This window comes from Miniopterus schreibersii, assembly GCF_964146895.1.
Source record: "Miniopterus schreibersii genome assembly, chromosome: 5".
Lineage (NCBI taxonomy): Eukaryota > Metazoa > Chordata > Mammalia > Chiroptera > Miniopteridae > Miniopterus > Miniopterus schreibersii.
The window spans coordinates 48,757,090-48,781,319 of NC_138106.1; the positions used below are offsets into that span (position 1 = coordinate 48,757,090).

The following is a 24,230-nucleotide window of genomic DNA, read 5'->3' on the forward strand; positions in this document are numbered from 1 at the left end:
CAGACAGCAGGTGACCTCTTCAGTTCTCCATCTCTGGCTGTCCCAGGCTGTCTGGCAAGACCTTCAGCCTTTTCCAAATTCGCAACCAAGTCTTTTAACTCCAAATGCATTACTTTTATTACATCATGATGCTTCTATAAGTTTAAAATAAAAACTATACTTTAAAAACACAGTAAGAAGAGATATTCAACTACCAATGATGAAGCATTATTTGCTCACTTCTAAATTTCTCTCTGGTCCTCACAGAGAGGAAAGCACTGAGTTATTTTCCTGAGAAAAAGATAAGTGGATAAAATTCAGTAGAGGAAATGTATGCATAAGAGCACAGGGGACATACACAGATACAGGGTCATCTTTGAATAATACCACATGGGAAAGCAAGCCTATCTGCTCTGTGTCCTGGAAAATGCCTTCTGACACCCATGCCCCTGACATTCTAGGAGAGAGAATCCCTGTATGAGACAAGTAGAATGTTAGGCCTCATCATCTGGGGCCCCACAGATCAGAAGAGACGTGAGAATAGAGTGGCCTCAGATTTCCTTTACATCCACACCTCACGGCTGTCATCCCATTGGTGGTTATGTTTTCTGCATCCTTTACCTTAAATAGAGGAAAGTAAAAATCAGAGCTGACAAGGAACCAATAATCAGAAAATTTTATCATTAGGCATATCCCTGGTAAGGTATTGACGAGCCATCATCATACTCTAAGATGATAATTTGGAACCAAGGCCATTCCTCAATTTACCATAATGCTGGAAATACTTTTCCCATCTTCTCGAATGACCAGACTGTACCAATTCTTCTCTTCCACAGAATGCTCAGTGTAGATAGACAAATTGTGGTATTTCAGGTGGAAGTGAAAATCCTGGCTTTTTGTCTTCAGGTGGAGTTTGGAATAGTGTGGCATTTTCTGTAGAATGAAAAACCTATCACACTCACCTTCTACCCCGTTTTGGACATCATAATCTCATAGCATCCCAAGGCAAGTGACCTCATCAGATACTTTCAACATTATCCATTAAGCTAGTAACCCCATTTTTAGGATTATTCCATAGGGGTAATTAGAGGCATGCATAAATATTTATGAGTAAGGATATTCATCGTAGGATTACATACTATAATACTTATCATTACAATAGCTTCCAACTTAAAAATTATTGCCATTTTATAGATGCTGAAACTGAAGTTTAGAGATAAATTGTTCAGTGTCTTATGGCTAGGGAGTGGCAGAACCAGAAATCGGACTGGGTCAGTTTCACTCCACAAATGCATGCTCTTAATCACTATATTATGTGCTGCCTTGGTGCATAATTGGAATGTTTCTAATTCATTCAAGCCCATATCTCACCTGAAAGGATTTGATTGACTCTGGCAACAAAGAATTGTTTTCATCTCCCAGCACTGTCACCTTCACCTCATCATCTGCCAGATTTAAGACTTGTAGGAAAATCTCTTGGGGACCTGGCTGGGGTGGGGCCATTTCCTTAGGACAGAGAACACATGTCAGAATCACTAATAAATAACCTTTTGGATACAAAGAGAACAGATATCTCAGGCCTATCTCTGACAGCCTAATCCATCTAGTCAAGAGGACACAGTTTTCTCCCTCTGAAGAGCATTTGGCTTAGGGAACTCTGAAGTCAGTTTGGAGGGGAAAAACCAGTTCAATGTAGCAAGCACAGATGCCAGGCAACAATCTTCATGCTTTTTGACTCAGCTGCAGCCTCATACATCATTCCTCAATAGTGGCCATTCGATCTGCCAAAAGGTATTTGTATGAATATCTGGCAAGGTATTCTATAAGCTTGCGTTTCCAAAGCGATGGCTAGATACCTTGGATATCAGTGTTTGGAAATTCCTTGACAGTATATTCTGAATCACTCAGGTAGGAGATGAGCCTCATTTTACATTGCTGCTTTACCCCTGTATCTACTCATTTATCATAAATGTTTATTATGCACCTTCTTCAAAACAGGCACTGTGCTAGGTCCCAGGGAACCAGAAGAGTGAAGATAGATAAGGTCCTGCACTCGTGGAGCTTAAGATGTATTGAACTCACATTAATTTTTATCTCTACAACTGCCACAACTGCAAATGCCAGGCATGCTAGGATCATACCAACAGCCATTTTCCTAAGTGATCTGCAGAAGAGAGGAAGAGACAATTATATCTAAACTTTAGAGTTTAAAGGATAAAATCCAAACCCCCTAGGCCTACCACTAAAGACCTTCCCTGATTGGGCCTCAATTACATTTGAAAGTATTTCCTAGAACTCCCCTTCACACATCCTTTTATCTCACTTTACTCCAGTCACACTGAATGGCTCTTTGTAATGCACCACATTTCCCCACATCTACTATTGTTTATGATGGGTTTTCAACCCATCATGTCTTAATAACAAGAATAATAGTAATGCAGTCAGATTAATTGAACATTTACCATATGCTAGGCACTATACATTATTACTTCATTTTCCTCTTGTTCAGAAGTTTTTCTTGACCTTGGCAGCAGACTTCTCTACACATCCCTGGCACTTTGCTCCATTACGGCACGGGACATATTTTGCCTTGTGTAATAATTATCTGTGCGCATGTTCCACTCCCTTATTAAACCGTAAACTCCTTGAGGGCAAGATTTATGCTTTTACGTTTGCATAGCACTTGGTGCTAAACACACTAATATTTGCTCAATGAATAAGTGACAAAAGGCAACTTGAATATGTTAAAGTGGTTGTTAAAAGGAAATTGCTATTAAATCAGGAATTAGAAGAGGCTTAAAAAACTCCTCTGTGAAACTTTACAAAGAATAACATTTCTACTGGGAAAAAGCAGTAAATATGTACAAGTCTATCCCCACTCTTACCAGGCCCCTGTACTTGTTTCATAGGGGCAATAGGAGATTTAAAGGGATTAGCTGTCACCAAAGGCTTTAGACTTCTTTGAAGAGGAAAATATTCAAGAACGAAGCAAGCAGTTGGTTTAGGAGCCCATTCTCACATACTCTTGACTTTCCATGAAACTTAGACCTGACCATTCAACACTGTACGGTAATGACTTAGACTCTCTACAGTAAGAATTAATTAGTTCTAATTCCCATTCTCTGGTATGAGTGGCATTTAGTCTAACATAGGTAAACAGAACCAGAAAAATTATAAACAAACAAAAAAAATCATCACTAAGTCGAAAAGTACTGACATTGAATCTTCATCAAACTGGGCAAAGACTGAATCAGTCTCAAGCAACGCAGGCATAAGGAGCACTTACGAGAAGTTAATTCCACACTTGGAGACCAGAGGATAAATGACAAGGTCAAACAACGGGATGAAGATAAGCACCAGAAGGGGATTTAGTACCTGAAATACCATGGTAAAAAAGATTAGTTACAAGTGTTTTCCTGCCATAAGTGTGAGCGGGGGCTCTCATTTGCTTTTGCATGTTCTCTCTCATATCCAAAGATACTTTCATCATATTAAGAACAAAATGATTCCACATCTCTTAGTCCCTTTAAACCCAAGACTCTATTTCCCATTCCTAGCACCTTAGTTTCCAAATATCCCAAGGAACCAGTTTCACTCTGAACCTGTTTTTCTGTCAATCAATCGGGAGTTCCCATTTTCACTTATCTCCATTTCCACAGCCTGAAGGAAAATGTCCTGGCCAGAAGAAACAAAGAGAAGGAAGAGTTGGGGATTATTGAGCAAGGGGTTAAAAAAAGAACTGGGAGTCACCGATGAACAGAAATTCTGACTTTGTTGCTCACACAACAAAGCTTTCTGCTTTCTATGACAATATTTCCATTATACCACCTTGCCATGGGAAAAAAGTCCAATGTTTATACTTTTCCTGTGAGCTCAAAACTCACTCTCCCTGGAGTTGGGCAGGAGCTACTTGCTTAACAGATTTTATAAAAGAGAAGTGTGGGGCTTAAGGAGAATATTTTCATCCCTATGCTTAGCGCTCTTCAGCATACAAGGAAAAATAACATCAATTTATGATTGGAAAGCCTAATACTACAGGTAGAGGTATAGATAAGAAAAGAAATAAGTTCCCATGACTATAAAGAAGAGTCCTACCTGCATCTGGTCAGGCTGAAGCACAATAAAACCCTGAAACATTATAATAAATTAAATTTAGAGGCAGTTAAAGACAAGAAAAGCCTACATCAACAATCTTAGTAATTAGCAGGCAATAAACAAGTTAAAATTCATGAAGTCTTTGGTTCAGGGCTACTATCATGCTTGTAAGGATATGTGGGGGAACTGACTGGGAATGGTTTCAGACTATGTTTGCTAAAGGCGGGTGCCCTAAGGCAGAATATTCTTTTCTATGTGCTATGCTTTCCTTAACCTCAGAGAGAATAGAATCAGTGTGTTTCTATTCATCTCAGTAACTGCAGTCGTAGGTGGCACTCATGTGAAGGACAAGCTATCACAGTTAGGGTGAAGATTCCCACTGACACAGTGTTGCCAAAGTTGTTCAGGGGGTCAAAAGGGCAGTCATGGTAAATCCTGGACAACCAGAGGAAGGAAAAAGGTAAAATTATATCTGGGAGGCTGCAAACAGACTGGCTAATAAGACCCTGACATCATTCCACCCTACCCTCTTCACAATTGAGATGATAGAAAAACGAGACGATAATCTAGGAAGTGGAATAACTGAGAGCAGAGATGGAACTTTTATGTGGGTTTGCCAAGGAATGGAGATTGGAAAAAGAGAAAATAATGCTTGCAACTTTCCCATTCTTTCCATATCCATGTATAGAATACCCCATGTCCAGGTCCTCTGCTGTGATCTTTTACCAAGAGATGGGGCCAATTGTATACAAGCAGCATTAAACCTGTCTCTGCTGTGCAGGGCAGGCTTAGGCTAAAGAAAACAATCACCATCCCAGGTCTCTATGGCTTCATTTGTTAGCTTCTCAATACATCCTTGTGCACATTTAAACCTTTCCCATCCTTACGTTCCTGATTGCTAAAGATAAGATTCTGGTTTTTATTTTTAGACTAGATTTCTTTACTTTGCCTACTCAGTACTTTCATGCTAAAGGCACCTGTCTTATGATCTTAAGTCAGTTTTCAGGCAAAAACACAAAGAAATTAATTTTTCCTTTAGATGGATTATAAAGAAAATAACAGACTTGTCTGGAAAATCTCTTCAACTCACCAAATTCCTATTCATCCTGGTGGCTTGTAAGGTCCATCGTGAGCCCTAGGCCAGACAGATGCAGTTAGAAGAAATCCCTTTTCTGTAAGAGGGAAGTGGCTGGAAGAGGGGTGGCTTTCAAAAGAACCATTCTTACCTGCTGTTCCAAAAGAGCCCAGAACATGGGCAATGGGATATAAAGGAATAGTATCCTGGTCAGTGCCTTCACATCCATAATGAGCTGCTTCTGCAACAAATGGGAAAGAAGGAAGAGGCTAACTTGCTAGATATGGTTTTCATGCTTGGAGGAGAGCGAGAGAAGAGGTAAATGCAGCAGGAGGGAATCTGGACATTAGGAAAGATGTTACAGAAGCATAAGATATTTCTGAAGTTCCAACTTACTGGGTATTTCTCAGCTGCCCAGTCCAGCCAGTGCTGCCGCTTTGGAATGTTCCCAGAACGGTTCTTGAAACGGTTAGAAATAGCAAACTAGGGCAGAGCACAGACATCAGAGGAGAGACAAAAAGAAACCAGCTCTTCCCTTTTTCAATTCATTGTCCCTTCCCTCCAACACACGTACTTTAAGGGACTTATTTCAACACTTTGATTTAACTAGAAGATGAATTTCAGAGTATTTTAGATAGAATTTGATTTATTCTTATGCCTTTAAATTTTTCAATTTAATTTAATTTCCATCACAATTTATTCCCCTTAATCCGTCTTCTACCTCTACTCCTCTCCACCCCACAGTCACCACACTCATCTGTGTCAAGGAGTTCTCTTTTTTTTTTTTCCTTTTTTGCTCAATACCTCCACAATCTCACTCTCCCCTCCACCCCTTCCCCACCCCTGCCAACAGCTGTCAGCCTGCTCTGACTTCTTATGTCACTTAGCATAATGTTCTCCATGCCCATCCAGGCTGTGGCAAAGGGTAACATTTCCTTCTTTTTTTACAGCTGAGTCATATTTCATTGTGTAAATATACCATAGTTGTTTTATCCATTTATCTACTGAGGGACACTTATAACTATGTTTCAGAAGATTTTAGCCAATTAAAAAAATGATTACATTTTTCTTTTTTACTTACTAATTAAGTAGGGGCATAGAGGAAGACTGATTAATCTCAATTTGCAAAAAGGCACAGATGTAGAATAGAGGTTATTGAAAGAAATGTATACCCATGTTTGAAGGCCTATTTGCTCAGCATAGCATCTCTTTGTCTTTGATTGAAAAAGGCATGTAAACAATTCATGGACTTACCCAGATACATTTGACAACTTGAATCGCTATGTTCCCTTCCGGAGGTGTTTTTTTGTACATTTTGCTTCCCATTGCAAACACAACTGCAGTTGATACACAAACAAGGTTCTTAGCTTCTCATTTAGCACATTCAGTATGCCAATGCTAAGGACAGACTGCTGAAGTGTAGGAGTAACTGGCAGAGCATCTCACAAAGGGAGGAAACTCACTTAACACTTCCTTACTTTGGAGGTATAAAAATTATGGGAGTAAAAAAAAGAATAAAATAGTCAATTGTTAAAAGAGCTATCTGTTGAGACCTTCCTGTAATAACAGAAATGGAAGTCATCTTTGAATTCTCACTCCTTTCTCCATCTCTGCATGTGATATATTACCAACCTTCATTGACCCTCTTTCTTCAGCTGCTGCCTCTTTCCCACTACCATTGCTCTGACTCTTATTTAGGACCTCACAACGTCTGGGTTATTAAAATGGCCAATACTTAGTTTCTCATTCCCCCGTCTCTTCTTTCTCTTGTGTGATGCCAAATTAAAACTTTATTTTCAGGACCTACCTAATAAAACCGAAATGCCTGGCGTGAAAGACCATCCCAGATTCATTACTTTCCTGATCGTTATTATTACTATCTATTGAAGGTTTATTATTATATGTAAAGTGTTAAGCATTTTACATACATGAACTGATTTAACCTGGCAAAATATGTACTCCTCTCTCCACTTTACACATAAAGAAATTGAAGATTAAAGAAATTAAGCAACTGGTACAAGGTTATAAAACTAGAAATTGCCAGAAACTGCACTTTAGACCTGAGGCCTGTCTGATTCAAAAATCTATGCTCTTACCCATCAGAAAGCATCTCATCCACCTTGCATTATACACTGTGCTAGACACTACTAGGAATAAAGATAAGAAAGACGTGGCCTCTGTCCACAATGGAGCTCACCTCAGCCTACCGCTTCCCACTTTGTTTCATTGCTCTGCATCAGGTGTTCTATGCTCTAACCACTATTCATCGTTCCTACAAACAGTTCTGTGCTAGTTCTCTCCCTAAGCTTATTCTTTTCCCTTAACCCACATCTTTATTCTTTAATCATATAGGCAACTTTTATTTTCTTACCTTCCCTTTTTACTTTCCAAATAATCAGCAATGAGCTGATAATACTTTTATAATTATAAGTGTTTTTTATTCAAGTATATTAAATTTAGCTAAAATCAATGGGAAGACTTCATCTTGAAACCCTCCTAGATATATTTTCCTCCTTCAGGGATTTTCTGCTCCAGAAAGATGTCCCCCTAGCAGATCATTTACCAAAGATGCCTTTCTCAGTAGCATTTTCTTACACGTGAGAATGCCTGAATCACCTTTCTTTTACTGACCTTAGCTTTTTAATTTCTCCATTCCTCTCAGTCAAGTTCACTCTACCACCTTTTCTTTATTCATCTTCAGTTTACCCAGTGCTTCTCCAAAGAGCACTCTTGACCTACAGCAGCCTTCTTATTGTTGATAGAAAAAACAGTTCAGGAAAGGAATGCTAATCCTAGGAGACAAGTGGGCAAATAAAGAGGTATCTAGACAAGAGGAAGATTTTAGATAGGAAATAAATTGCTCCTGAAACTAAGAATGATCCTAGAAAGAGGCTGGTAATCTCGGAAATTCTGATCTCAATAGTGACATTAGAGTGATAAAAGGAAGGCCAGGCAATCAGCTAAAAAAGGTCACATTTACATTTCAAGGCTACTTCTAAAGAAGATGAGTAGGGGCCTTGAGTTTCTACTATCTCCTCCCTGTCAATGTAAGAAATGTCCAAACCTGTAGCAAATTTTATAAATTTATTTGAGCCAAACTGATGAGAATGCCAGGAAGCAACATTTCAAATGCTCTGAAGAATGACAGTTATGCAGTTTCTTTTATACATTTGGAATTAAAAGGATGTAAGGAAGCTTACGTAAAGGCTGGAGAAAGCAAGGTGGGCATTGGGTTACAGGAGAGTTAGCAAGATTATGTGCTCCCTTGAGGGTGGTCACAGCTTTGAGGGGTCTGGAAAAGAGTCATGTCAAAAGTGTATTAACCTAGATGCACAAAAACAATGGACAAGGCTTGTAGAAGGCAAAGATAAACTTTTTACTAAAGCAGTTATATGCCTGGGGCATGGTACGCACCATGACCTGGCCAGTTAGGAATTTATCACCAGATAACTCTGGGAGGTTACTTTCAATCACTGATCATGCCAGATTTATTATAAAACTCCCTTTTCATTATATCCCTCTAGTGGATAATGTTGCCTTTTGCTTCACAAAAGTGGAAACTCTCAACTTCCTGCCATCAAACCTATTAAATCCTATATCCATGCCCATCTTCTCTTCCCTCCAGTTAGGTAAAGGTGATGGTCTTCCTCCTGTACAAAGGTAAATTTGCCACGTGTGCTTTCCTATACCATTTTTATAGGAAAAACATTATACTGTTTTCATCTTGCATCTTCAACCTCTTTCTCTAATGGAGTCTTCCCAACAATATTCAAGAGTGCTTCATATCCTCTCTTGGCTCTATGTCACCTTTCAGCTATGAATACTTTCCCCTGCCTTCCCTCTTACTCAGTTCCCAGTCTTTTCCAATTAATCTTGAATCTCCACCAATCTACCATAATTGATACCATCAAATCAATCACCTTCTTGTTGCTATATTTAAGGGACATTTTTTACACTTAATTCAATCTCCCACTCAGTGACATTTGTCAGGGAATGATTTCCTTTCTTCTTGAAATCTCCTTGGTTTCCAGCATAGCACTACTGCCACTTTGGCCATTCCTTTTTAGTCTTATTTGTGGGCTTTTCCTCTTTGCCTATTCTTTAAATGCTGGTGCTCCTCAGGGTTTTATCCTAGCCCTCTTTTTACCTTATTCTTGCTGTCTCTTAGTTATTTCCACTATTTTCATGGCTTAATCCCTATCCTGATACTAATAGCTCCAGATATTTATCTATGACCCAAACATTTATTTGAGCTCTAAGCCTGTACTTCCAAATAACTGCTGCTTGATAACTCCAATTATATGTTCCAAGATATCTAAAATGTAACATGTTCAAAACTAAATATATTGGTATTGCCCCAAACCTGGTCTCCCTCATTACCTCAGTTAATAACCCCATTATCTATCCAGCTGCTCAAAGTTAGAATCCTAAGTCAACTTTGACTTACCCTCTCCCTCACTTCACATATCTAATCATATCAAGTTTTATCAATTCTACTAGGATTGGGACAAGATGAGCTAAGTGAGGTACTCACCTTGATCACCAAACTTAATGAAGTTCCAAAACTTCAGTAATCAAGATAAATAGTATTCTTTACTCACCCTTAACCCACCCTTTTCCCACATTATAGTCAGAAACACCAATGAAAAATAAAAATCTAAGTTATTCCTTTGTTCAAAATCTTTTCGTAGCTCTCCACTGTCCTGATAAAGTTCTAATTCTTTAATTACTTAAAAGGCCTTTCATTATCTGGTTTCTGTTTCTTTCTCTTCTTTATTTTTCTCTGTTATGCTCCAGGCAACCTGAAATCTTTTAAGCCTTTGAATATGTCACACTATCTCTCACTTCCTTGTCTCACAGATACCATGTCCTATTTCCATTCCACTTCCAATCTCTTCTTTGATTAATTGCTGTTAATTCTTTAGTTCTCCCCTTAGATATCATTTGTTTAGGCAAACTTTTTTTGACCCTCAAAGTCTTAGTCAGACATCCCTCTTACATGTTCCTATAGCTTTCTATATACTTCCCTAGTTGGGACACATACAGTATAAACAAATACTGTATTATAAATTCCTGTCTACTTGTCTGTCTCCCTCTTCCTGCTGGACTATATAAGTTTTTTGAAAGCATGAACTGTAGTTGTCTCATGCACCAATGTGACCCCAATATCTAGCACAGAATCTGACACAAAATAGATGCATTAAATATTTGTTTAATGAATGAATTTTTTTAAATGAGTGAATTAATTTAATTACAGTGAAAGGCCAGAGGATTGAGTTAGTTATTAGTATAAAGAAAAGTGAAAGAGCTGACTAATGACAGCTAACACTTGTTTAGCATTTTATAATTTATAAAAAATTTCACTTGCAGCATCTCTTTTGGTCTCATGATTACTCTAATATGCAAATATTATTATTGTACAATGATCCAGAGAAAGAGACATAGTTCTAATCACTGGAAAACAAGGAAACTATTTGGGAAAATATTTGGCTTCAAAGGGAGAAAGAAGCAGGGAAAGTATTATCACAGCGCTCCTAAATAACACATACATCTCCTTGGAATTGGAATTGGAATCTGAGTATTACTATTAGCTACCCCTGGTAGGAAATAATCACACTGAACATTGAGTCTCTGGGCTCTTTTTCCTCTATTGAGTTCTTTATGTGTTTGCACTGGACATATTCCAGTGGGGTGTTACCCAAAGGCTCAGAGTGAGAACAGGTTTCCAGGTCAATGATTAGAAACAATCGTGTCCAAGTTTCCAGTTAGGTTGCATAAACTCAGCAACTCACACAGCCCCTTCCTCTTCCACTACTTGCTTCTCTGTGGTAAAGAGAATGCCACTTGATCTTAGCTGCATGAGTCCCCATCTACTTATCTAACTCGTCTTACTCTCTTTGCTCAAGAGCAAACTCCTTGGGAACACTGCAGAGCAGGGCAGACACAGCTAAACCTAGAAGCAACTTTATAAGGCCCAAAGAATTAAAAAATGTCTTAGAATTACCAGATGAATAACTATCAGATGAAAGAAGTTAGTTTGAGCCCTGGCCTGTGTGGCTCAGTGGTTAGAGCGTCAGCCTGTGCACCGAAGGAGGGCAGGTTTGATTCCTGTCAAGGGCACATATCTGGGCTGCAGGTTCGATCCTTGGCCCCAGTCAGGGCACAGCACATGTGGGAGGCAACCAATCGATGTTTCTCTCTCACATCGATTGATTTCTCTCTCCCTCCCTTCCTCTCTCTCTCCCTCTCCCTTCCACTTTTTCTAAAAAAAAAAAAAAAAAAAATCAACAGAAACAATATCCTCAGGTGAGGATTAACAAAAAAAAATTTAAAAAATTAAGCTAGTTTGAGAGAAAGGTTTATTGTCCTTGCTTCCTCACATATTGCAGTGTAGAGCAGTGGATCTCAACTTTGACTAGAATCACCTAGATATTCAAAAAATTATAGATGCTCAGTTCTATTCCACAGAGAAACTGATTTAATTGGTCCTAGATCAAGCCTAGGGCTCAGTCTTTTTTAAAGCTCTCCAGGAGTCTTCTTATTAGTTGTATAACCTTGAGTACTTTTTTAAAAAAAAGTTTTTGAATTCAGTGAATTTATCTCCAATGTTTAGGGACAACCCCTACAATAACACCTACCTAAAAGAGTTAGTGTGATGAATGAATAAAATAATTTGTGTAAAGTGCTTACATGATGCTTTACATTAGCAGGCATCAGTTACTAGTTTGCTCTGCCCCGCTAGACTTACCAAGAGCTGTCAGCATAAGCAGTCCTGGAACTCCAAAAGCCAATGCATAGCAGTCTTCCCCAAAACACTGCACATCTCCTAAAGAAAAGAAACAAAGTAACCCTGAATCTTGAGTCTTTGATATTCTGTTAGGCACGCTCAGGTTTGTCAGGTTGTAGACAGAGACGTCTTCTTTCCTCCCAACACCTAATCCATAGTCCTTCTTTGAGGCCAGACAAATCAAGACTGGAAGAAATTCTCTCAGGTTTTGAAGCCCTTTATAAAAGAAGAGGAGTGGGCAGGAAGTCTTGGACAGATTTTTGGCTGGCTGCAGTAAAGCTTTATATAGGGCCCTTCATAAAAGATTCTAACCTCTCAGCATGGGTGTGACAAATGTAGAAATCAAGCTCCCTGCATTGATGGAGAGGTAGAAGACTGAGAAGTATCTAGTTCGTTCTTCTTCCTGAAACAAACAGGAAACATCATCAGTTCAATATACCTCTTACCTGCACTTTACCCTATGTTCGATTCAGCTGGAAGTACATACACAGAGACAGAGTCGGATACTGCCTCCATAGTATCTGAATATTGTATTAGATATTTTAAACCATACCTGGCTCACCCTATGCAAACATTTACCCATCTTTCAAACCCCAGTTCAAGCCTCTTTAACATTCTTTTACTCCTTTATCTGACCAAAAATGATCATCCTCTACACTGTGCCACTACTGTGTTCTATACATACCTGTTATAATATTAATTTCTTTGCACTAAATGCCTGTTTCTTTCAGAAGGTTGTGTGTTCCTTTAGGACAGAAATCATGTGTTACTCATTTCTGTAACCCCTACTACCTTCCATAGCACTTGAATATACTACAGACTAAATAGATATTTATTGATCAAATTAAGTGAATGATTGATTGAGTTAAAGAAAAGATTTTGTGGAGTGTGTGGTAGGAATAGGATTAGAACATAGAACAGTAGAGTAAATTGCTGATTAAGCAGGGTAATTCATCTAGTACTCATGGGAAGTCTGCCAAAGAGTATAAAAGAAAGTCCATGGGCTTAGAAGTGGCTGATGAAAACTTGGAGGTGGATTTGTCCTATTATTAAATATCTTTGTGGAACAGTTACCAAGTGAAGCAACTTTCAAATAAAGTTGCTAATGCTTTATTCATTGTTTACTGCTGTGATTCATTTTGGCACCCCAGATCTTATCCTGACACAGAACACTCTGTCCTTCCCATTTTCTGTTTTACAGTGTATTTCACTTCCTCATCTGCTCTCCATTTAAACCTTATTTTACCCATATATTTGTAGAGTTCATTGTGCATAGAATCCTACTTGCCAAAGTTTTGTTATTTCTCCAAATTCAGCAAGCAGTTATGATCTCTGGACCCCCACCACGAGATAAAAGAATATAAAATGATTTACTAAAATAATTACCCTTACTCTGCAGGGTAAGAGACCATTTGAGTTATGATCACAGGAAGACAAGACACAGAAGAGAGAACAGAGAGAGAAAAGCTAGAAGCATGATAAATAGCTATAGAAGAGGAATAGATACATGAAGACAGACCAATAGGAAAAGTGAGAGCAAAAGAGAGGAAGCCAGAAATTTTGGCTGATCTAAGAATAGACTATTTCCCTTTCCTACTTCTCACTACTTCCTCATACAGGCTCGCTTTTGCTTATTTATACTGTTTTCCCCTCATTGACAGTATAAAGTATTTGGGGAAAGAGAGAATGATCATATACACCAGTGATTTTCAACCTTTTCATCTCATGACCCATAAACTAATTACTAAAATTCTGCAGCACACCATAAAATATATTTTTTGCTTATCTGCCCAAAAGGAAAAAAGGTATAATTTTGATTCATTCACACTGGACAGCTATTGTGTTGGCTGTTGTCATCTTTTTGTTTGACAATCTAGGGGAAAAGAGGTCAGTGGTCCTGACTAAATAGGTATTGCATGTTTTTAAAATTATTGTGGCACAGAGGTTGAAAATCACTGATCTAGACAAGTTCATCTATAGAAGCTCATTCTGTTCGGTCATTTGCCCTTTCATAGAATCTCAAAGCAAGAGATGCCTAAATCATCTCTATACTACCCATCCCCTCCCATTCGCAAAGCGCCAACCACATTTCTTCTTAACTACTTCAAGTGAGAGTAAACTCACTACTTCAAACTCTGACTATTTGAAGTTTTTCCTTCCATCAAGCAAAAAGCTCGTTTCCTGTAACTTTCACCCATTGATTTCAGGCTTGATTACTGACATCTGTACAAAATCTACAGAGAGCTATAATATTCTTTTTAATTCTTATCTTATCCAGGCTAAACATCTGCATTTCCCTCAACCTTTCTTCATAAGAAGTGTCTTTTAGTCCATTTACCACCCTACTCTGGTCACTTTCCTTTGAACATGTTTCAGTTTCTCTCTCTATTAATGACCCGTGCTCAGAATGGAACATAACTCCTCAGATATCATCTCACCAATTTTGGCAAATGGCTACCTGCCAGGTAGCTCTTTTAATGTCTGCTCTGCATTCTTGAAAATACAAGATGAATAGGACTCTTACATCTGTTTTTTCAAACTGGTCTCCACCAAAAGCTGCCACGCAGGGTTTGATACCTCCTGTCCCCAAAGCTATTAGACTCAGGCCGACCAACGACAGGACTCTGAAATGGAGAGGTGAGGACACTAACCATATTGATGTTAAACACAACTGTAGACATTGAATATAGAGCTATAGGAGGAAAATAAGTATATAAGGACAAAGATCCCCTTTACATTTCTAACCCATGGGCACTTTCCATCTGCCTTTACTGCTAGGAAAGACTTGGGGGCATTTAAGAGCTTTATGACCCTTGAGTCTCTGCCAGAAAGTATTTATTGCATGGGAGGATTCTGTCCCTGACATTTCCATTTACCCCTTGTGTACAACAGATAGAAGCAGATACTGAAGCAACTTCAAAATTAAAGCTCTGGCTCTCAATCTTGTCTTAGTCAAAGAGACATTTCAATAGAAAGGACTTATGAACCCTTGTTCCACATACCATTACTAACTACAAAACACAATATTAAAATTCATCATAATTAGTAGAAGTGTCACTGGTTTTTTACAGAACAACAATAAGGAGATATCTAATATTGATTAAATTTCAAACAAAGTTCTTAACTCACTGGATAAATACTTGTATAGGCAAATTATAAACATGAATACATATGACTTGGCTCTTGAAAACTGTAATTCTCTTTACTGATGGAACCAACAGACTTCAGAAGCTACCAAATGCTTCTTGCCCCATAAACATCAATAGCTTTAGTAAAAATGGATGGGGCAACTGGAATATATGCAACTACACATAAATGGAAATATCTAAGCTTTGAATATGACTTCTATAATGAATTATAAGGAAATGTAACAGACTTTTTTTTTTTTTTTTTAACCCTGGCAAAGTGCAGATGCATGGACGGGTAAATAGGTAAGGGAATATGGAAGACATAAGTTTTTATGATTGTCTTCAAACATATGATGAGTTTTTATGAAGAAGATATTAACTAGGCATTCTAAAATCCCCAAATGTTTAATAAAAACAAATGAGTTCAGAAAAAGGAAAGAGTTCAATTGCTAAGTAACTTTTTCTTAACCAATTTAGTAATAAAACAATAGTTGGTTGTAAAATAAAGGGCCATCTTTGATAAGTAAATAGAAAATAATCCGTAATAAATGCATAAGACATTTACCTGTCTAATGGAAGAAAAATGATTCAGTTTACTCCATGATTTTACTCACGTGTGTACCATGTGTCCCCCCAGTATTGGTAAGGCACCCAAGGACTTGATCACATGGCCAAGCACATACACCAAGGATAGATACATAATTGTCCTGTAGAGAGAGTTAAATTAGTCAGTCTACAAACAGAATTCAGAGACTTGTGTAATACAGACTCAGAGTACATACTAATCTCGGTGCCAGGGTAAATGAAATGAAAAGAACAAGGGGTGGAGGAGGAAAACCCTACCTGAGAAATGCAAATAGAAATAATAATGGTAAATGAAGTAAACAGACTAGAAAAATAGAGAGGAACTCTTTGCTCTGAGTGTTAGAGGTAATGGACATTCCCTTCAAGCTCCTTTTTCATACCTGACCTCTCTTCCCGCTCCCCCCACTCTACGCATACACAGAGCATTCCTGCCCTGGTACAGATATGTCGAGCCCAGAATAAATTTGTAGCAGGTGAGGCTGTTTTCAAGTAGAACCAGAAAAAGAGGATACTTTGAGATGTTTTTCTCAAGGAATGTCTTTGGCTCTAGAAATTGACAGGGAAGAACTCCAATTAAACAGGAAAAAGGAATGGCTAATATAAACTTTCTCTAAATCAAACCGTTAAGATATATAGAGAGGTAAAAACGCTCTCAGGTTCAGCCTAGAATTCCAGTAAGAATATATGTAGGAATATAAGCGCTGAAATAAGGCATACAGCCATATATACAATACCTCTTTATGTATATCATCACCACACTAGCAATCTACATATATAAGTAAAATGTTAGTACTAGAAGGAACCTTGGAAATGATATAATTTACATCTGTGATTTTAAAATATTACATGCTAATGTGGAATATAAAGAATGGAATGAAGGCATCAGAGAGAGGCTGAAGATACCAGAAATTTAGGATGTAGATTTCTCATTCTAAATGTCTGATCTTCCTAGGTTGTTTCTCCAGAGAAGGGACTTTAGAAGGTTTATAATGGCAATTAGGGGATAAAAAATTGGGTGACTAATATCAGAAGGGCTAATTAATATCAGAAGGAAGGGGCAGGGTTTCACAAAACATTTTATAGGGTCTTCTAGAGAAAAGTTCTTCTTGTTGGAATAAAAAGAATAAATAGAATGGGAATGAAAAGGACTGAAAAAAGGCCAGCTATCATAAACCCAAAAGAGATGATCTATGTTAGATCATCAGAGAGAAAAATCAAAAGAAGTCTGAGCTGGAGTAATAGAGTCTGAGTAGGGAGATCAGAGCAATATCAAATTATTGGACTAAATGAATGAGAGAAGTGTAAGTGGTTTAGAATGAAAATGGGCAAGTTCCTAGGTGAAAGACTCAGGGAATTCGTCTAGGATATGAAGAATATAAGAGGAAGCTAATGGCAGGAAAGTAACAGAAGGAGAAAGAAGTCAAGAGAGACTTGGAAATTCCACATTTGAAATGAGATTATTAGAGTCATTGTAATTCCAACTATGTAACACAGAACTGTTTTAGATAGACTTGACCTAGCTTCCATTTGCAAATGAGGAAAATGAAATCCAGAGAGATCAAAGGATATTCCTAAAGTGACATTTTAATTAGTATTGGGGTTAGGTCTAGAAGTTCTACTTTCTAACTCATAGTCCCGTGTTCCTTCAGTTTTATCATGAACAAGCTAATGTGGAAAAAGAAAAGGAAAGAGGAAGAACTTTTAAATTTTATTTCACCACCCAAACTAATTTTAATTAGAGCTTAGGAACTGAGGAGTATGTGCGGTGGTGGCAAAGGAAGAAACCTAGTGTGAAGAGAGTAATTTCTGACCACACAATTAAGAAAAAAAGGAGAGGGAAAAAAAGAGCAGGAAGAAAATGCTATAGACCCATTAGGAGAAAGAGAATGGAGAAGTGTAGAAAGGACATCCAAAAGCATATTTGACATTTAAGAGAGTGGTTATAAGTGATTGCCAAGGTCAAGTCCAGACTCATAGGCATGGTTCATAGGGTATAAAAAAACCAACACTAGGGACAAAAGTCATCTTCATGCCTGCCCATGCCTACAATTGAGTATTTGAGGGTGAATAAATTTATTAATTGAAACATTTATTAGGCACTCTTCTAGGTGCTGTGGATAAAAATACAAATGAGACTTTATTCTTTGTTTAGAAGAAAATATCAGGTTTATACACAAATAATTACAAGATAGAGTTGCTAAATGTCATATGAAGGTAAGAAAAAAGTTCAGAAAAGATTAGATTACTTCTGACTAGTAGTGAAAGGTGAGGCGCAAAGAATAAGCCACAACATACGTGGCATTTGAACTGAGCCCTAAAGGATTTGGACAAGGGAAGATGGGATAGAAGGAGGTACAGTGAAGCAGAAACAGTGCAAACAGACATAGAAAATATATGTATTGACTGTTGTTAGGCTAATATCAATAGTATTCAAGTTTTCTCTAGTACACAGTCTTGAAAGGAAGTATGACAATTAGAGCAGAAAGGTCAGTTGGGATGAGATTAGTAGACAATGGGTTAGTCAGCAGAAAATTTTGAGCAGAGTAGTAATGTGAACAGAGATTTCTTTTAGGAAGATTAATTTGTCAGTAGTGTGTGGGCTCAGTTGTTAAAAAAGGATATGGGAGGCAGTGATAACATCTTTAGATGTCCAGCTCCATAGCCCAATTTAGAGGTAATGAAGACCAAAACTCGAGTAGTGGCAATTAATGGCAGCGAGATTCACTGTTCAAGAGAGATAAACGTGAGAAATATTATAGAAATAGAATTGGTAGAATTTGGTAACTGATTGAATGTGGGTGTATAGGTTTGGGAAGTGAGGATAAGGTGGAACATCCAGGAAGTGAATGGCAATATGCAGTTATAATGCATGCTGAACATGAGAGAGAGGTTAAGATTACAGAGTTGGAGGAGCTGTTTGCATATAGGTAATATTGACACCACAGGATTTGCTAAGAGAGAATCTGGGGAAAGAAAAGAGAGTAACAGATATACCCTGGGGAACTGCCTACAGTCAGGAAAGAGTGAAGTAAACAAAAAGCAAAAGAGAAGCCAAATAGGGAAGAATCCAAAAGAGTATGAGGAAGAAAATCAGATATTGAAGTGTTAGAGAAGCCCAGGGAGTTTCAAGAATCTAGGAATGATAAACAGGCTGAAACGTTAAAACAAGGTCCTAGTGAATCAGAATCTAGAAAAGACCACTGGAGTTTGTTAACAAAGAGATCACTACCAATGATCTTAGAGAGAGGAATTTCAATAGGATAAAGAGATGATTTATGCTGTGTTTTATTGTACTCACCACAGTCTGCTGCTCTGCATTAAAGGTAGTTGAACGTGAACAATGTGAAGCAGGTATTTGTGTCTTATTTATCTCTTTATCCCCCGCACTTCTTTGCACTAATAGATGTTTGATAAATATTTGTTGAATTAAATTCTATCAGATTAAATGGAACTGAATTGGATTCTATTGCATTATATTATATTACTTTGCCCTAAAGAATGATGATGAAGAGAAAGGAAGGCAACAAATATAGATGATTCTTTTTAAATTTTGGAGAGAATGGTAATAAGACAAATAAGACAGTTTGAAAGGAAGGTTAACAATAGTTTTGTTTGTTTAGAGTTCTCAGAGATTTGCACCTGCTTCTAGGTAGAGGAAAAGACTGCCTCTAGGGGGAAATTTGAAGGCAAGAGAGAGGTATATTGAGAGTACAGAAACCCTATGGAAAATAAGCTAGGTAATGGTGATACGCATGTGAAAATTCATCAAGCTGTACACTTAAGACTTTCAGATTTTTGTACTTTATATAAATTATACCTCAGTAAAAATAATTTTTAAAAATAAAGAATACCTCAAAAAGGATCAAGATTGAGGGCATAAGTGGACATTGTTGTATTTCCTCTGAAATAGACAGGAAGCTATGTTCACCAAATCCCAGAACTATTCTTCAATTTTAAAGGAAGTCATTTTTTTTTAAAATATATTTTTATTGATCTCAGAGAGAGGAAAGGAGAGGGAGAGAGAGAGACAGAAACATCAATGATGAGAGAATCAATGATCGAGCCTGCAACCCGGACATGTGCCCTGACTGGGAATTGAACCCCTATCGCCTAGATCCTAGGTCGACACTCAACCGCTGAGCCACGCCAGGACGGGCTAAAGGAAGTCATTTTTAAAAAATCAATAAAAGTACTAGTTATGTATGTGAGTCTTTTATTCTATAACTGAATAGAGACTATGGCTTATACTTTTTATTCTGCACATAGTGCCAACCCCCTATTTGGATGGACTTGGCAACTGAAAGGAGCAAACACGGATCTCAGTCACCTATGCACCATCCCCCTCTCGAGTCAAAAATGTGTTTAGTACTTTATATATAGGTTGTAGCTATGTCTAAGATGCTGATTAAACACTTTAGAAGAGTGAATATATAGAGGCCGAGTGAGTTATAAACCAGTGTTTACTAAAGAGGATTCATTGATACACTAGGCCCACAAGATACCCTGAAAAAATATCCTATGGTCAAACAAGTTTGGGAAACACTATGTGCCATAACCTCTTCAAGATTTCCCAGTGCATATTAGCATGTAAAAGGCTATAAGAAGTCGTGCAGTAACGAAACATTTTAATCTGTGTTCAGCCTAGCATTTTCCAAACTTATTTCACCATGAGATCTTTATCTTCCTACATAATGCTCATTATTATCCTATACAATTGATTTTCAACAGAATGTACTTTGAGAAATGCTAATTCAGATAAATCCATGGGTGACAAGTCCATTGAAAATAACTGGGTGATGGATATCTAAGCTCTATCCCTAGCCTACAAATGTCTCTTGGTGCTATTTTCAGGGACTTAAAAGATACTGAACTGAACAGAACATTAGTCTAACTCATGAAAATATTTATATTCTTAAGAAGGAAACTACAGAAAGAGGTTAGAGAAAAGAGTTGGCAAAAGAACTGAAAAGAGGGACTCATAAGATACTAAAAGAACTGAGATGATTCAATATGGAGAAGAGATGGTGAATGTATCAAATAACTACACTGAGGTCTCTAAAATTATAAATTTTCTGGTGGGTAGCAATCTTTATTTCCCCTGAGATCAGAACAAGAATTGGTCCTAAACTACAGGATTGAAGATTAAAAATAAATTTAAGAAGAGAAAAACAACAACTCCTGATTGAAAGGATGTAAAAATATTGGGAAAACTGACAATGCAGAGAAAACGCCTTTCTATGTGTCTGTCTTAGAGAGATTCAATTTGTGATGGATGACACGGTGTGTTCTTGCTTGGGAAAAGAGGCTCTAAGTGGTAACCTTTGTACAGTTAATCTGTGAAGCTTCTGGGGATGTGATCGTTCATCTTCCTTACTTGAATTTTCCCAACCATGAGTCAGCAATGGCTGCTCCCAGGATGGGAGTGAAATAACAGAGGCTGCTGAAGGCATGATATATAGATGTGGAGGTGTCTTCATTCCAGTGCAGGAAATACAGGAAATACATGGTCAGCACAGCTAGGGTAAAAAAAGGGGAGGCAAAATAAGATAGATGCATTAAAATGACTTATGGAAGAGAAGTACATTTGATCTCTGGTCTTTGAAGGTGATCTTAATCTTCGACACTCCTATCAGTGAAGTGGCTGAGGAGTGATCGCCAGGCAATAGAAGCAGGGCCTGTGGGAGTTGTGAATGGGGTGGCTCTTAGTGTACAAATGCAATACTCCTCCCTTCAGTCTATGTTCACATCATTTAGACTCATCATAAAGATAACATAGTGCTTCTAATATCCCTTCCGTTCTCCTTTTCAGCAACAATACATTCATAAAACTAAAGAACAGAAACAGAGAATGGAACTCCGATGGTGAGCGTATTCCATTTATATTCTCACAGACTGTGTTCTGGTTTCTATTAGGCCTTTCTGTTCTTGGCCTGTATCTGTTACTAGGTGAAATCCCATGAGGAATTTATTTGAAGTCCTGGCCAAAGGAAAGGACCAATTTGGATGAAGACAGAAAGAGTGGATAGGGAAATAAATGCATACAAGAAGACCAGACATTACAAACATGGGGTGAGGATGAGAGGAGAAAAGTAAGACTTTGGGACACAAAATTACCTTTCATTCCATAATAGGAAAAGCGCTCACAGAATTCATTCACCACAATGAAGACAATGCTCAGTGGATAGTTGGAGCCACAGATTTTCTATGAAGCAGAAAGACAAGGGTTCAAGCATGAGCTTCTCCCCAACCCCTATATTTAAACCTCTAGACTGTTCCACAGCAGAAAAATTCATTTATTTTAAGTCACCATGATAGGTAATGTGAAGCAATGATGCCTACTCTTCAAGAAATAGCTATTATCTACTAAAAGTGCTTGCACTGCTGATTTAGGAGAGACAGAAACTATTATGAATATGACTTGTTCCTCATTCATCTAACATAGAACTGCTGGGACATTCTCTGATCCTAGATACAAGATCTTCTTATCTTCCAACCACTACTAATGGAAAAGCCTGGGGCTCTGAGCAGAATAGTCATTACTTATTTCTACGAACAGAACGAAGAGGTAACCTATGGAGCACTTGATGTCCAAGCAGTTACATTTAGGTGTCAGTAACCTGCCTAGCTTCACTGTGCAAACTAACCTCCCTTGTCCCCACCTGCCCTGTTCACCACACTGGGAGGAGATCTGGCAATATGATGGCTTCTCATTCAGAGGCTGCTGGAGCCAGGCTCAGGGCCCATCATTGATTCCTAAAGGGAAGCTGATTGATCACCTTGATCTTGGGCAGAGTTCTTAAATCCTTTAAAATTAAATGTCCATCCTATAAAAGAGATTTGATAACATTTTTTGAAATCCTACTGGACATCAAAAGGACTATGTTATTTCATGCACTGTCAGTATATAAGGAATGTCATCTTGTCTTTCAAATCCCTATCTATTATGATAGCCCAACAAATGTGAGGGGGAGATAGAGATATTTGTCTTTGGGAGAATCATATCTTATGAGATTTATACTGCTTCTTATTTCAAAAGAAATTTATGCATCTTTGTAAGCAGTCTTAGACTGTTTGGGGCCAGAAGAGGTATAACTAACTAAATAAATAGATAAAGAAATAATTTTTATTTTTATTCTTTTACTCATATGGATTGATAAAAACAACCCTCCTAAATGTTAATATATGTTAATGTATGATAATAACTTGCTTGAAAGACACAATAAACTGGCTTTTTACCTTCCCAGCTCACAGCTGGAGAATTCTGCAATCTGAAGTTTTGTTAACACACTTTCACTAGCTATGTAACATTGTCACTGGCTGGGTTAACATACTGACCCTGGCCATGTCACTACACTTGTATTTATGCTTTAGTTCTGTTATTCCAAAGAAATGAGAATACTACTACCTCTTAGCTCATATTAAGAACTCAGGATATATTGGCTATTATTACTATAAACTCTTCACTGCAGGATTTTGATGTGAGGATTGAATGAAATAATGAATTTGGAAGTGTTTTAACAAGTGTATAATGCAAAATATTATTGCTTCTTTGTTTCTCTATCCTGTCTCCCACTGTAAACTGGAACACATAGAAAGAGACAATTTATTCTAAAACTTCTCTTGGTGTCCAGCCTAAGACTCTGAACACAGAGAGAACTAAGGGCTGCGTTTTTATATTGGTAAAGAAAGAACAATCACACACAGTTCTCCATACAGGAGTGCTTGCCAAGTTTCCCTGGACTTTCCAATTGCTATTTCTTTCCTTTGCGCCAGAGAAATTCATAATATAGATACAATGAAACACAGCAAAGTCCTGTATCTCAAATGAAGAGCTTTAACTATCTCTTCCTGCTGCTTCCTCTCCTAAGTAAAGGAAACCTCTGTTTAGATTTGGTTTTCATGTTAATTCTAAATCCAAGAAAGAATAGTTTTTAATACCCTAATATAGCTCAGTCTGAAGCTCCAAGAGGCCAAAGAAGAGAACCAAAAGAGCACATCTGTTCCTGTTAGAGGCAGAAATGAATCTGGGGACTCACCGGAGGTGGCTTCTTTGGAAGGCTGGGAGGTCGAGGTGGTACCTCTTCAGTAGAGACAGGTGAAAAAAAAGTTTCCTTGGACTCATTTTTCTGGAAGGGATTCATAGCTGGCTCCTTACTTTCTCTCTTCAAGCATTTGGCTGCGGTAAGCACTTGGGACAGCTGCCAGCCTACTGTGGAAAGGGGGACTGACTGGGAGGGGTAAAGGGGGTGGCTTCAGCAACTAGGTTTAACCCTGTAGGTGTTGGCTTCAGCAACTGCCTGATCCAGACCAAAGCACAAATCTATAGGAAAAAGAAAGTGTTGGGTCTCAGAGCCTAGTGCAAAAGAATAATTATGTAAAAATTAAAGCATGGAGAAGTGTGAACAACACATCGTAAGATGGGAAAGACAATGCTGGAGAATTGCAAAAGAATGCAAAATAGTTAAGAACACTATCCTTCAAGCATAGATTTAAACATTGATTTCAGGATAACAATAGCTGCCATTTACCGAACACCTATTATGGGCAAGGTTAATGTACATATAATTATATACAGGGTTGG

The 24,230-nt window shown here is 37.9% G+C and overlaps 1 protein-coding gene across 5 annotated transcripts in view; it reads right to left on the reverse strand.

Moving 5' to 3' along the window:
- The window catches only part of SLC15A2 (solute carrier family 15 member 2), a 29,470-nt gene extending 5,614 nt beyond the window's left edge, over positions 1–23,856 (reverse strand). For 2 of the 5 annotated variants that reach the window (XM_081138725.1, XM_081138724.1), the window contains exons 1-17: positions 23,686–23,856; positions 21,764–21,851; positions 21,024–21,165; positions 15,679–15,771; positions 14,461–14,560; positions 12,249–12,339; positions 11,898–11,975; positions 6,404–6,486; positions 5,546–5,632; positions 5,301–5,390; positions 5,165–5,209; positions 4,075–4,107; positions 3,266–3,354; positions 2,062–2,143; positions 1,351–1,485; positions 748–912; positions 554–600 (exon numbers count right to left, since the gene is read on the reverse strand). In XM_081138725.1, the coding sequence (XP_080994851.1) occupies positions 554–600; positions 748–912; positions 1,351–1,485; positions 2,062–2,143; positions 3,266–3,354; positions 4,075–4,107; positions 5,165–5,209; positions 5,301–5,390; positions 5,546–5,632; positions 6,404–6,486; positions 11,898–11,975; positions 12,249–12,339; positions 14,461–14,560; positions 15,679–15,771; positions 21,024–21,165; positions 21,764–21,851; positions 23,686–23,790 (1,553 nt within the window). In that variant the 5' untranslated portion in view covers positions 23,791–23,856. The remainder of the gene's footprint in view (positions 1–553; positions 601–747; positions 913–1,350; positions 1,486–2,061; positions 2,144–3,265; positions 3,355–4,074; positions 4,108–5,164; positions 5,210–5,300; positions 5,391–5,545; positions 5,633–6,403; positions 6,487–11,897; positions 11,976–12,248; positions 12,340–14,460; positions 14,561–15,678; positions 15,772–21,023; positions 21,166–21,763; positions 21,852–23,685) is intronic. The other 3 variants (XM_081138728.1, XM_081138726.1, XM_081138727.1) reach the window with 3 other exon arrangements.
- Positions 23,857–24,230: the final 374 nt, after the last annotated feature.